We start from the raw sequence: 13,397 nt of genomic DNA, 5'->3' as shown, positions 1-13,397 counted from the left end.
AAAGTAAAAATTTTTAAAGAGACATGTGGGCTATATATTGTCTCACTAAAAAGTTACTAACTTATTCTTTTAAGTTTTGAATATTCAAGTTTGACATTTTAAATTTCATGAAAAGATATAAAATATATTATTTGAAAAAAAAGAAAGTGAACAAATATTTTGGGACAACCCAAAAATAAAAAATGGACATTCTTTTTTGAACAGAGGAAATATTATTTTGATGAATAACCCAAAAAAAAAAAAAAAAAAAGAAAGTTCTATTCAAAGATGAGTTGAATACGAGTTACCGGGTTCAAGTACACTCGATCCATGCGGGTCATCTCATTTATCTTCCTCGATTCAATAAAATAATAATTGTGCGAGCGTCGTCACACAATTATTGTTCCTTGCACAGAAATAGAAAGGGTTTTTGGCTTTTACAGGGTCGAGTACCGGAGTGATGATACCCCCATACTCTAAACCCTAACCCATCGTCATCCAATCTCGATTCCAGTTCCATTGTACTACTTATATATATCTATAGTTATCGGTATTAATTAGTTTGTTTGCTGCGTTTTCGTTCCCGTCATTTTCAGCTCCTCACTGCATGGATTACAAAGCAGATGACCTGCCTAAAACCCTAATAACGACAAGGTTTCTCTCTCTCTTCATTTGAGGCTTTTGCAGTGTTGTTCTCACTGTGATTCTACTAATGAATATTCATGATTTGCTTTCTGTAATTCAAATGCAAGTTAATTACATCTCGCTCTTTTACTAAATTATGCTTAGCGAATTTCCAAAAAAAAAAAATTTATGCTTAATGTAGATTTGGCCAGACAATCATCATGGTCGGCCTAAATTATGTCTTAGATTTTCACTATATTGTGCCACATTATCCTTTTAAGTTTGCAAGTTGGCTGTAGAACCTTGTAGCTTAAATTACAATTGACGGAATTAGCTTGTACACTTGATTCAATTGAGTTTGTTTCCTGGCAGTCATCGTGATTAATCTGACTAAATAGTGCAGATTTGAGAGATTCATGGTGTATTGGAACTAGTTTTTATTTCCTGGTACCTTTGGTACTATCTCAAACTTTCTTTTTAGAATTTTTAAAGTTAAAATTTTCACTCATTCAATATTCTTTATTACCCTTTGATGTAAAGTTTATTATCAGACTCTATGATCAACAACACTTGTGGGATCATATTATTTTAAGCTTAAAGATTGAATTAGTTTATGAATTTTGTTTAATTCTGTTATTTTTGTGGCCTATAGTCCAAATCAAATCGCTTATATGTATGCTGAAATTTTTTGTGGAACAATTCAATCTTTTGTGTGTGATGTTACATTTATTGACTAGTTATGCATGGATGCATGTTGTGCATGTTTTGTCTCCATATTCATGCAGTTGCTGGTTGTTACAATTTTGCAATAGAATCCGAGTCAATGTGTGGCCATATGTAGATACATGGTAAAAAAGTTGTTATTAAAATTATTAGATTTATAATAAAAGTATGGTCTGGTGGAGATACATATTTTGTGGAATAGAAATCTTAACTGTTCATTTTTTTTTTAGTTGGCACCAGAACTCCCTTGGGCAAGGCCCTTTGGACCCACCCCAAGGTACAAACTGGGGATGCTGCAGCCGACCCCACAGTTACAGCACCAGGTTAGTCAGGGGCTATAATGGAGCGTTGGGGAGGCAAACCCTGGACAGATGAGAACCAGGGCCCTCTTAATTGTTCATTTTTTGTTGCCTAATAACGTATTGAATTGTGATGATTTTTTTATTATTTTATTTTAAAAAGGCATTTACACCATTCGAAGGTGAAATAACAAACATAGCGACCCAAGAACAAACCCTAGCTCTCGCTCTCGCTCTCATTCCTTGGGTTTTCAGTGTCCTCTCATTACCCAATCCAAACCCTAAACGCCTTTATATATCGGTTTACAATAGAGTACTAAATAGGGTCCACGACCTGCAAGTGAATAAACGAGTCAAAAAATTTCTCTCGTGGGCGCTACCCCCTGAACCCCCATGGCTTTAGTGGGATTGAGGCCCCCACAAAGCTTGTTTTTGGGTTGAAACGCGTCCTGGGCCAAAACAAAATTCAGGCCACAACATCACAGATCTCTACCTTGACTCGAATTCCACCAAGCTCGATGATCCCAATTACTCCTTTCGCCTCTCCATATGCCCCTATGGGCCTCAGCAACTACAAACACCAATTAAGTTCACTTGATAGTAGGAATGACCTTAGTCATCATATCCGTCGGATTCTCTGTTGTCCCTATCTACCTCACTGCAATAACACCCAGTGCAATCACATTTTTGATGAAGTGCAATGTATGTCACTCTGGCTGTTGCAAGCCCGAATCATTAACCAAGCCTCTCAGCCATATAGCTTCCTTCGTTGCCTCTATGTCTCCCATGTACTCAGTCTCAGCAGTAGACGATGCAACTGTGGACTGCAAAGTCACCTTCCAACTGATTACACTCCCACAAAGAGCGAAGACATACACTCTCAGGACCTCCTCATATCAAGATCTCCTGCATAATCCAAATCAACATGCCCAACATCACTCCCATACGTGTCGTTGCCTCTGCATAGACTAAGCCAACATTTGCAGTGCCTCGCAAGTACCGCAATATTCATTTCACAGCCTGCCAATAGACCTTCCCAGGTCTATCCTTGTATTTGCTCAGTACACTAATCGCATGTGAAATGTTTGGCCTAGTGCACACCATAGAATACATGATGCTACCAACTACACTACTATAAGGAACACGAGACGTGCTCCATCTCTTCATTGGTCTGTGGTGACAGTCGTGTCTAAAGTCTAAAGTGGGTTGCCAATGGAGTACTCACAGTCTTTAATGCTTGCATATCGAAGTGTTCCAGCACCTTTGTCAATGTATTTTCTCTGTGACAAATACAATATGTCCGCTCCTCTATCCCTATGAATTTTCATACCCAAAATCCTTTTTGCGGCACCAAAATCCTTCATCTCAAATTCTACACTAAGTTAAGGCTTCAACATGTTGATTTATGAAATGTCCCTACAACAAGTACAAATACGAACTATCTTAGCTCACTCTTGCTATAGACACTCCCAACCATAAAGGTGTCAAATCACTTGTACTATTGTCTACGAGACTGCTTCAACCCATATAAGGACTTCTTCGGTAGGCAAACATGGCTTTCCTTTCTCAGAATCTCAATCGCCTCAGGATCATGCATATAAATTTGCTCTTCCAACTCCCATGCAAGAACGTAGTATTGACATCAAGCTGCTCAAGCTCCAAGTCATACATACCAATCATATCAAGTAACAACACCCTGATTTAGCTATGTTTCACCATAGGAGAAAAAGCCTTCATTGAAGTTCGTCCCTTTATTTTTTGTGTTTTGCCCTTCGCCACCAAACGTGTCTTAAACCTGTACCTTCCACTCTTGGGATTCCTTCCTTCTTCTTGAAGATCCATTTATAGCCCACAATCTTCTGGCTTTTAGGATTCTCAATTAGCTCCCAAGTTTGGTTCTTATGAAGAGACTCAATCTCCTCACTCATCGCACCAGACCACTGTGCTAATTCTCCACCTATCATGGCCTCATGATAAGTATGTGGTACCTGCTCATCAATACCCTTTGCCACACTAAGTGCATAAGTAACCGAATCAACATTAGAAAACCCATACTTCTGAGATGGCCTAGTGTCCCTCCTCAGCCTGTCTCTTACCAAACTGTATTGTTGCAACTGTGCATCTTCTTTCTCAGACCAAAACTGCACCTGCTTAGCATTCGACCAATCAAGAACATCCTTTAACTAAACCTGTAAATGCTCCACTTGCTCACCAACACCCTGAGCTTTTGCTGAATCAACTACCTTCTTCTATGGAGTAAGCATCGCAGGCTCATGAAAGGTCACATCCCTGCTAACAAGTAACTTCTTTCCCTAAGCATCTGGGCACCAAAATCTTTATCCCTTGACCTCAGGGTCATAACCAAGATGTATGCATATCTTTTCCCTCGGTTCAAGCTTTCCCTCATATGCATACGCTTAAATATTCGTGTATTCTCATATTACTATAACTAGCAGGAGAACCAAACCATACCTCCTTTGAAGTCTTAGAGTCGATAGCAGTCGGTGGAATCTGGTTCACCAATTAACAAGCTGTGCTAACAGCTTCAGCCCATGACACTTTGCCTAACCCAGCATTGGACAGCATGCACTATGCTCTCTCCAACAGTGTTCTATTCATCCGTTCTGCAACTCCATCCAGGTTCAGAGTTTTTCTCAATGTGCAGCGTCTCGCAATCCTGTAATCTTTGCATAACTCATTAATTTTTTCGTCACAACATTCCAAGTTGTTGTCTATCATCAAGTACTTGACCTGTTTTTCAGTCTGTTTCTCAACCAAGGTCTTCCACTGCTTGAACGTGATAAAAGCCTCATTCTTGTCTTGTGCTTCATAATACAACCCCAAATTTTGCAAGGATAGTCATCAATTAGCGCCATCGTATATCTACCATCACCATATGAAACAACTTGAGAAGGACCTCAAAGATCAGAGTGGATATAATCTAATGTATCCTTGGTCCTATGGATTCCCGTTTTCCAAAGTAATGCTCACACAAATCCTGCTTCTCGGTTTTTTGGCCACCAAGCAAAAACATGCTTATTCGGAACATCCATCCTCTTCACTCATATGCCTAAGCCGTATATGCCATAATCCGATAGTATTGAATCCGGATTTGAGGACGATAGTGCAGCTGAACTCGTGACTGTGCTACCTTGCGACGTATATAAACCATGCTTCTTCAGTCCCTTCATCACTACAAAAGCACCCTTTGAGACCTGAATGACTCCACCTCCAGCCTTGTAACTGCACTCGATGGAATCCAGCGTACCCAGGAAAATCATATTATTCTCAGTTCCTGATGTCAGTGTTCTCACTATGCCATCATACATCTTGATTTGAACTGTACCAATACCTACAACCTTGCATGACACATTATTCCCCATTAGGACTTCCTTTTAATAAGTGGAATGATAAGAGGTAAACGAGTCCTTGTTCAGATAAATGTGAACGAGCAACCTGAATCAAGAATCCACTCATCACTTGAACTGCTGACAAAAATCCTGAGAATGTTATCACAATCTGAATCATTACCCTTTGCAACAGCCACATCACCGGCTTCAGAGAATTTTTGTTCTTAGACTTAGAATGACCTCTGCTTCCAGACCTTCCCTTCTGATTCATTCTCTCTCTAACAACCAACCCCTTTGCCGAACATTCTGTATTGCCCTCAAACGTCCTTCTATGCAACTCCTTTGAATTCAAAGCTAATGTCACGTCTTCCATGGAAAAAATAGTTTTGCAATACATTATCGTATCGACAAAGTTCTCATACAAGTGTGGTAGAGAACACAACAGAATAATAGCCTGATCCTCACCCTCTATTTTAACATCAATATGATTTAAGTCCATGATGATACTTGTTTATATTGTCAAGATGGTTTTTCAGAGATGGACCTTCGTGCATTTGAAGAGTGAACAACCGTTTCTTTAGATACAAGTAGTTCGGAAGAGATTTCATCATACATCGAGCCTCCAACTTGTTCCACAACCCGTTTGACATAGCTCCAGAAACATCTTGCGAAACCTTGTTACTGAAGCGCAACGTAATCGCACTTTGTGCTTTCTCAATAATATCATTTTTTTTTCTTAATCTTTTCTGACACACTCTTCCCCTTTCAGATAACCCATGTTGAACCAACATAGCTTGCATCCTAACCCGCCACGGGTTGAAATTGTTTTTGCCGTTAAACTTCTCGATTTCTAGAAACTTGGTCGCCATCCTAGCTTTGAACTGAAAGTTCTGATACCAGTTTGTTACGATAAATGCAACGAACCAAGAGTTACAATAGAAGAACAAACATGCCACACACAAAGAACACAAAGATTTACATGGTTCGGCTTAAAACAAGCCTATGTCCAAATGAAGATCCAGTGAAAGATTCCACTATGCGAAAATCGGGAGATTATAAGTTTCAACCCCAAACCCTAGCTCCTACTTTCACTCTCTTTCCTTCGATTTTCAGTGTTTTCTCTTTACCCACTCCAAGCCCTATACACCTTTATATATTGGGCTACAAGAGAGTACTAAATGGGGTCCAGGATCCCCAAGTGAAAAAATGTAGCAATTTTTTTTTTCGTTTTCGGGTTGCAACGCAACTTGGGCCGAAACAAAATTCGGGCCACAAAATCAAGGTATGTTCTTCATAAAGTTACTCTAGAAGAGGTAGCCTATTTTTCATTGCATAGACGTCTTAGCGGCGTCATACACAAATTTTATCAAAATTGCCAACTTTGAGCATACAACCCTCTTTCATGCTCCCAATGGAGCCACATATATTTTTTGTCACATCTGGAGAGTGAAATTGACTCTCATCTCCCGTGGGATTATGTACTACATCTGCACTTACAGTTCAATGAGAGTTGAACATGACTGCTCTCATACATCATGAGTTGTGCATGACTCTTAAAATTGGATACCCAAGCTGTCCTCAAAGTCACTCCCGGTGGATTTCCTAGTGCATGTCACTCCTTGCAGATTACTAGGAGGAGAATACTAAGAGATGGACTTAACATTTAACATAAGGGACTGCTTTGAAGACTCAAACTTGTGTTCTCACGCTTGTCACTCCAAGCTTTACCATTGTACCTCTGATGGATTATCTCAATAAATATTGATCATTATCTGCCAGGATTTAAGATTAGTATATTCTAGTTTAGTGAAAAGCTCATAGTTTTCCGCTAGCATTTACTCCCAAGTCTTCTCTAAATTTAAGCTAATCTAATCATTAATCTTGTAGCATAGTAGACATCAATCTGTAACAACTGATGTGGCTTCTCATGTTTACAGGCACAAGTGCCCAGCATGCTTCAAGCAGTATAAAAAGAAGGAGCATCTCATTGAACACATGAAAGCCTCTTACCACTCTGTACATCAGCCTAAATGTGGGGTGTGCCAAAAGCATTGTAAATCCTTTGAGTCACTTAGGGAGCATATAACTGGTGAAATTCTTTGTCATGCTAATTCAAGTTATCTATTTATAAATTGATTATCTTGGTTCCTTTCTTTCTTATGCTTTTTCTTTAATTGATTAGGTCCATTACCCAAAGCAAATTGTTCAAGGATCTATGCTGACAGAGGTTGCAATCTTTGCATGAAAATCTTTGACAGCCCTGATTCTCTTAATGGACATAAAGAGATTTGTTGCCTGCCTGCCCCTGCTCCCCTTGTAAGTTGGTCAGAGAAATATTCCAGTATCATATGCGGATTAAGAAGTTTAGGACCATGTGCTTTTTAAGCTCTCTTGATAAGAAGTAGAGTCAGAATGGTAGCTGCTATTATATATCTAATACACAGATCTTACTGTCTTTGTGTTGAATTGATGAAGGGAGCAGTAATAACGCCCTTTCCTGAATCTGAAGTTGATATTCCAACCTTGAACAATGGAAAATATGGTGGAAGAGGTCCTGAAGCCGTTGCCATAGATTGTGAAATGGTTGGTGGTGGAAGTGATGGGTCACTTGATCTTTGTGCTAGGGTATGCCTTATTGATGAAGATGAAAATCTCATTTTCCATACTTATGTGCAACCTCAAATTCCTGTCACTAACTACAGGTATTTCTGTGCGCTATATTATCTGTTTTCATTTAGTTTAGATATCTGTATGTATTTATATAAATAGCACTGTTAGGAATGGATGTTCTTATCATTTATACATATAAGGCTGTTGCGATGGGTGTTCTTATCATTTATACCATCCCCTACTTTTTGCTTTTTCAGATGTGAAATAACAGGCATAACAGAAGAGCATCTAAAGAATGCCATCCCGCTCAAGGAAGTGCAAGAAAGACTTCTACAAATCTTGTACAATGGAGAGTCCATTGGGAGAATACGATTGGATGGTGGAAAGGGTAGGCTTCTTGTAGGTCATGGTCTAGAGCATGATTTGGATTGCTTGAGAATGAATTATCCTGATCACCTGCTAAGGTAAGCTCTTTTCGGAGTTGGCTGTTTGAGCAAAGCATCCCGTGATATTATTGGGTAAATTACCATGACCTCCCCTGAGGTTTGGACTTATTACTATCTGATGAAAGTTTTAAAATAATGCAAGTCAACCTCCCTTAAGTTTTGGTAAAAGTAACAATCAACCCCATTTTGTTAAAGGGCTGTTAGTTCCGGTAATATTTTTTTTAAATGTCAAAATTGCCCTTTAATTAGATTATGTTTATTATAGAAATTAAATATACACATAATATAAAAATTAGATGGACCACCGTCACCATCGACGACTCAAACTCGTGCCACCATCCCTTCCTATCTCCTCTCTGGGTTCTCTCTCCGTCACCACCAATTCATCCGCACAACCCAATCCACTACCACCCCTTTTCCCTTTCGATTGTGAGGATCTGCATCTTCTCGGAGGCCATATAACTGAAGCATTGACACCAAAATTTGTGAACCAATTTTGTTGTGTTTAGGAGTTTTGGCATTTGGGAAGAAGTGGTAGGTCGCGGTTGAGGAAGGGGAGAAATTTGTGAACCAATTTGGTTGTGTTTGGGCGTTTTGGCGTTAAGGGAGCCGTGGTAGGTCACGGTTGAGGAAGGGGAGGAGTGGAGGGTGTATCGATGGTCTGGTAAGGATCGGAGGGTGTATCAGTGGTATTTGTTGATGGGATTGGAGGGTTTCTTGGCGTTTGGAGCGATGATCAAGGGATTGATGTAATCGGAGAAGATATTGTAGATGTTGCTGAGATTGGAGGTCTGGAGTTTGAAGATGAGAGAGGATTAGGTGTTGAAGTTGTTGCCTCTGCGTTTGATTGTGTGCATGCGTCAGAGAGAGAGACTGAGTGAATTATGAAGATGAGAGAGGATTGTGTGTCTCAAGAAGTACTGGTGATGGTGAAGGTGGTGGCACCGGAACCAATCAAACCAAACTTCTCCAGCGACCTCAACATCACTGTCGAATGATGAACGACCATGCCGTTTGCCGCCAGTCATCACCCGATCTTCTCTCCGGAGTTACCGACCGCTGCTTCAAACGCCACCATGAAATGGGTTATTGATAAAGACTTTGATTTTTCTGAGGTGTGGTTGTCTGTTTTCTTTCATTTTCTGGATTTGGGTCATTGGGTATTGGTGAATAATCGATTAACAAGAGCTTTGTTTGGTGCAGAAGAAAATTGATGGGTAAGAAGAAGATGGTGAAAAAAACAAAGGAACTATCAGTAGCAATAGTTCTGCCCAAAACATGGGTCTGCAGAGAGGTTAGGTTAGAGAGAGAGAGAGAGAGAGAGAGAGAGAGAGAGAGAGAGAAGAGAAAATTGGGGTAATTAAATATATAATTATTAGAGGGAATTTTTGTACTTTTATAATAGACTTTGACGGTGTTAGGAATCTCAACTCAGAAATGGGGTGTGAGGGTGATTGTTTCATAAGTTTCATCTACCGGTAATAAGTTCAAGCCTCAGGGGAGTTGAGTAATTTACCCTATTTTATTCCATTGAGAAAGTTGTATGATGACCATGACTTTTGTTATCTTTGGAAGAAATCTTATCTCCTCTCTTATATGTGACCTACAGGTTCATCCATTTGGAAAATTTCAACTTTGCATACTTCTAAACATAACACATCTTGAGGGATTACAAATCAGCTATTTATTATTATATATAGGGGGATGGCTATGAAAATCAAGCTATTTTTGTTATGATTTATGTATTGAACGAGTCCATTTGTTTCATAAAATTTGAGTTAGTCTTTTGTATATTACGTATAGGTCACTCTAGGAAATGAAGAGTTGATATTATCTTTTGCATTTATTGGTAGTCAGTTTGAGCTATTGCTTTTGATCGAGTCTTGATTGTACTCTCGTTTATTTGTTAGAAAAGAGACCGACTCCTTGTGTTGCTTTTTGCTTCACTCATTCTGAATGTCATATTTGGAAAATTGATTAATTTTTGTCAACTGCTACACAAAAAAATATGAACTTTTTTTTTCGCCCTTCCCCCCATGGTACGTCCATGTAACCAAAGAGAAATGCATACAATTAGTGAAATGTAAAGGGGGTGATTTAAGAGTTAAAAACAAATTTAGCCTTTGGCTTTGTTTGTGCCAAAGAACTAAAGGTGAATGCGACCATCAGATCTCGATTGGAAACTGACACACACTCTTTTAGCAAGTTAGATACTTCTCTTTCCCCTTTTCTGATTCATCCTTCCACTGTTTTCCCTTATTCTTCTTTCCTTTAATCCTTTTCTTCAATAATGATCTTAATTATAAATTGCCAGAAGTGTTGGTAAATTTTCTGGTACTACCATTTCTTACCATTGTTTTTAAATATCATTTTTTTTGGTCCAATTAAATACAGAAGGTATGATTTTAATACGCGTGGTGTTCTTAGCTGAAGATAGAAGTTGCTGGGTCTATTTGCCTGGGTAATAGTGTTGTTTTTACCTCTATTCCCTGATTTTAGAGCCAACTGAGTTCACAGAATTTTTGGTATCTTAACTTTCTACTTTTTGAAAAATAATTCTCTTTTATTGCATAGAGATATTCCCAGATTTGTTGCTCCCAGCTAATTGTAATAATCCCAGATTTGTTCCTCACGGCTACTTCTGTCTGCATGCAGGGATACTGCAAACTATCGTCCACTAATGAAAACAAATTTGGTCAGCCACTCACTCAAATATCTCACTCAGTCATATCTAGGGCAAGTTACTTGGCTTCCTGTTGCTTTATTGCTTGTTATCTTGTTATATTTATTTATATAATATGTACATATATATGTTTATGTCTGAATTGTTATCTGATGTTGTTTAATTATACAATTCTTAACTTTTCTTTTGCTTTCATTGAGTATTTGGCTGATAATGCTTTCTTACTGTAAAAATAATACAAATCTGCATTTACAAATGAAATTTCTTTTGGTTATACAACCTGATAAGGACTCTATAGCTTTGCCTTTTACGTTATTTTTTCCCTTTTATTCTTAAACCGGCTGTGGAGTTAATAGTTTCAATCAGATGCTCTTCTAAAGTTTTTCCCATTAACTTTACTAAAAAATTGGAAGCAGCATCTGCTTGGGAGGTCAAACGTTGAAAAAGGGAATAATCTCTCTCTCCCTCTCTCTCTCTCTCTCTCTCTCTCTCTCTCTCTCTATATATATATATATATCTATTGTTGTTATTATTATTATTATTATTATTTGTTTCTGCTTTCTGCTGCTAAGCCTGCTAAAATTAGCTTCAAACTTTTCTGTTTATTATCCAATTTTGAGGTTGTAGGGATCTCCGCAGTATACTATGCATAAAAAGGACAAAATTTGTTAACTTATAAAACTAACTCTATTTGCAAAATTTTAATAAATATTTTCTAATTTTCTTATTGATCTATTTTTATAGCTGCAAGTATCATTAACACACTTACCGATAGTTTATAAGAAACGTATCGGGGTGTAAATGTTCCAACCAATTTGATGTCTTGCGGCTTTGGCTTTACAGGTATGATATCCAGTCCGGGGTGCATGATCCATTTGAAGATTGTGTATCTGTAATGAGACTGTACAAGAGAATGCGTGCTCAAGATCATGGCTTGGAAGGAATCGGAACATCTCCTGCTACTTCCAATACCCGAAGTATGTTTACCAACAGTTTCGATTCTTGGAAATCCAAGGAACTCGAGAATATGACCCCAGATAAGCTTTTCGAGATATCCAGCTCAAACTATAGGTGTTGGTGTCTGGATTTGAGGCAAGAATTGCAGAATTGATAACCGATACTCCCCTTCATCTGTGAAATCACTATTTTTAGGGGAAATGGTGAGGTTGATTTCTTCATTTATATTCATCAAAGTCGTATGAAATCACTATTTTCTTCCGGACTGTTTGTTTGAAGTAGTTAACAACATTGAGCTTTGTTTTAATGTCACCAGGGTATATATATACATACATACATCTATATATATATATATATATATAGATATATATATTTGTCGAGCACTCTATAGTAGTCCATGATCGGATATCGCAGTCCGTCCATTTACTTAGATTAGAAGTAAGTTTTTTGACCTACATGTGCCAAACTATAGCTTCATGCTGATTGATCTTGATGGAGACACCCTTACCTTCTAAGAATCCAAGTTTGTGCTCACCAAATCCACTCATTGAGTGATTTGTGGACTAATACCTCTGGTTATTTTTAGCTGCAAATGGTCTTATAACATTTGTTGATATTTTCATCTTGCCCTTTTTGCTTCTTATTTGACACGATCACATCAACAAATTACATTCATGTTTCACTTAGAAAAAATAATCAAATTACAATCAAGACTGAATAAAATCACTCATTTGTGTTAATTCCATTATTATAGTTTCTACTTAAGTCGTACAATCTTTTTCAATAGGAGTCGCTTTCACGTTCTGAGCGCGCGTTATTGTTCAAATTCTTATCGCTTATAATTTAATTCTGTTGCTTTCATACTCCTACTTTTAAATTTACTTCTGCTCTGCTCTCGTTTTACATGACTTATGTTTCAATGAGATTTTCTCTTGATTCTCACACTTATATACAAAGATTATTGTAAACATCATATTATTAATGAATTTTTATTTGAATTTCTTTGAAAGGAGGTGAATCATCTTCTATAAAGAATAGACGAGAGCATTGATTGGATGAGTGTTACTGTGTCATGTCACAAAGTCATCAGATTAGATTCGTTGAACTTATTGATGACAAGATTGCATAATTAATGCTTTGTTTTTATTTTCAAATAGTAAGTTTGAAAAAGAAAACAATGCATGGATCACATAGTATTAATATGTTATTAAAATATCTTAAAATAAAATGAAGTGTATGATCTATTTTAAATGAATTCTGACAGTGTAATTTATATTTTTAGGCTGCATTTGGTACACATAAATAAAATGAAATGCAAAGTAAAAATAGGATGATCATTTTTATTTTATTATTTGGTTGCAAATATGAAATGATGTTAAAAATGAAATGATCATTATTATTTTACTATTTGGTTGCAAATATGAAATGATGTTAAAAATGAAATGATCTTTATTATTTTACTATTTGGTTGGACCAATTTAAAACATAGAATGGGAAGATTGATTTTTCCAAAATATCCCTCTCAACAACAAATAAATTAAACTAACAAAATAACATTCTTTCATAAAAATTTTCATAAGAAATGACGATGGCGGCAATAGTGGTGAAAGGTGGCAATGGTAAAAGGTAGACAGTGGTGTAAGTGATGGTGAAAGTAGCTGTAGATTGTAGTAGTAATGGTGGTGGAAGTGGTGATGGTGAAAGACATTGACAATGGTGATGATAA

At 37.5% G+C, this 13,397-nt stretch overlaps 1 protein-coding gene across 2 annotated transcripts; it reads left to right on the top strand.

Annotated features, from left to right (window-relative positions):
- Positions 1-354: 354 nt before the first annotated feature.
- LOC132306937 (uncharacterized) lies at positions 355-12,337 on the top strand. 2 transcript variants are annotated; one of them, XM_059804544.1, is made up of 8 exons: positions 355-633; positions 1,557-1,649; positions 6,913-7,064; positions 7,158-7,291; positions 7,451-7,677; positions 7,843-8,049; positions 10,687-10,767; positions 11,558-12,337. In XM_059804544.1, the coding sequence occupies exons 1-8, from the start codon at positions 587-589 to the stop codon at positions 11,823-11,825; spliced, it is 1,209 nt and encodes a 402-aa protein (XP_059660527.1). In that variant the 5' UTR covers positions 355-586; the 3' UTR covers positions 11,826-12,337. The 2 variants fall into 2 exon arrangements, with proteins under 2 accessions (XP_059660527.1, XP_059660528.1); XM_059804545.1 differs by lacking the exon at positions 1,557-1,649.
- Positions 12,338-13,397: the final 1,060 nt, after the last annotated feature.

The sequence above is a fragment of the Cornus florida genome, unplaced genomic scaffold (genome assembly GCF_030987335.1).
Source record: "Cornus florida cultivar Cherokee Brave unplaced genomic scaffold, ASM3098733v1 CherokeeBrave_3.0.0_Hap2_Chr05, whole genome shotgun sequence".
In the NCBI taxonomy this organism is placed as follows: Eukaryota; Viridiplantae; Streptophyta; class Magnoliopsida; order Cornales; family Cornaceae; genus Cornus; species Cornus florida.
The sequence above is the reverse complement of the archived record's forward strand: the minus strand, read 5'-3'. Positions and strand labels throughout refer to the sequence as shown.

What these genes read in the sequence shown, in the direction of transcription:
- LOC132306937 (XM_059804544.1), top strand. Translation starts at nt 587, where the DNA reads ATGGATTACAAAGCAGATGACCTGCCTAAAACCCTAATAACGACAAG. An exon ending in TGCCTGCCCCTGCTCCCCTT is followed by an intron (nt 7,292 to 7,450) that starts GTAAGTTGGTCA and finishes GAATTGATGAAG; the next exon opens with GGAGCAGTAATAACGCCCTT. An exon ending in CTCACTCAGTCATATCTAGG is followed by an intron (nt 10,768 to 11,557) that starts GCAAGTTACTTG and finishes TTGGCTTTACAG; the next exon opens with GTATGATATCCAGTCCGGGG.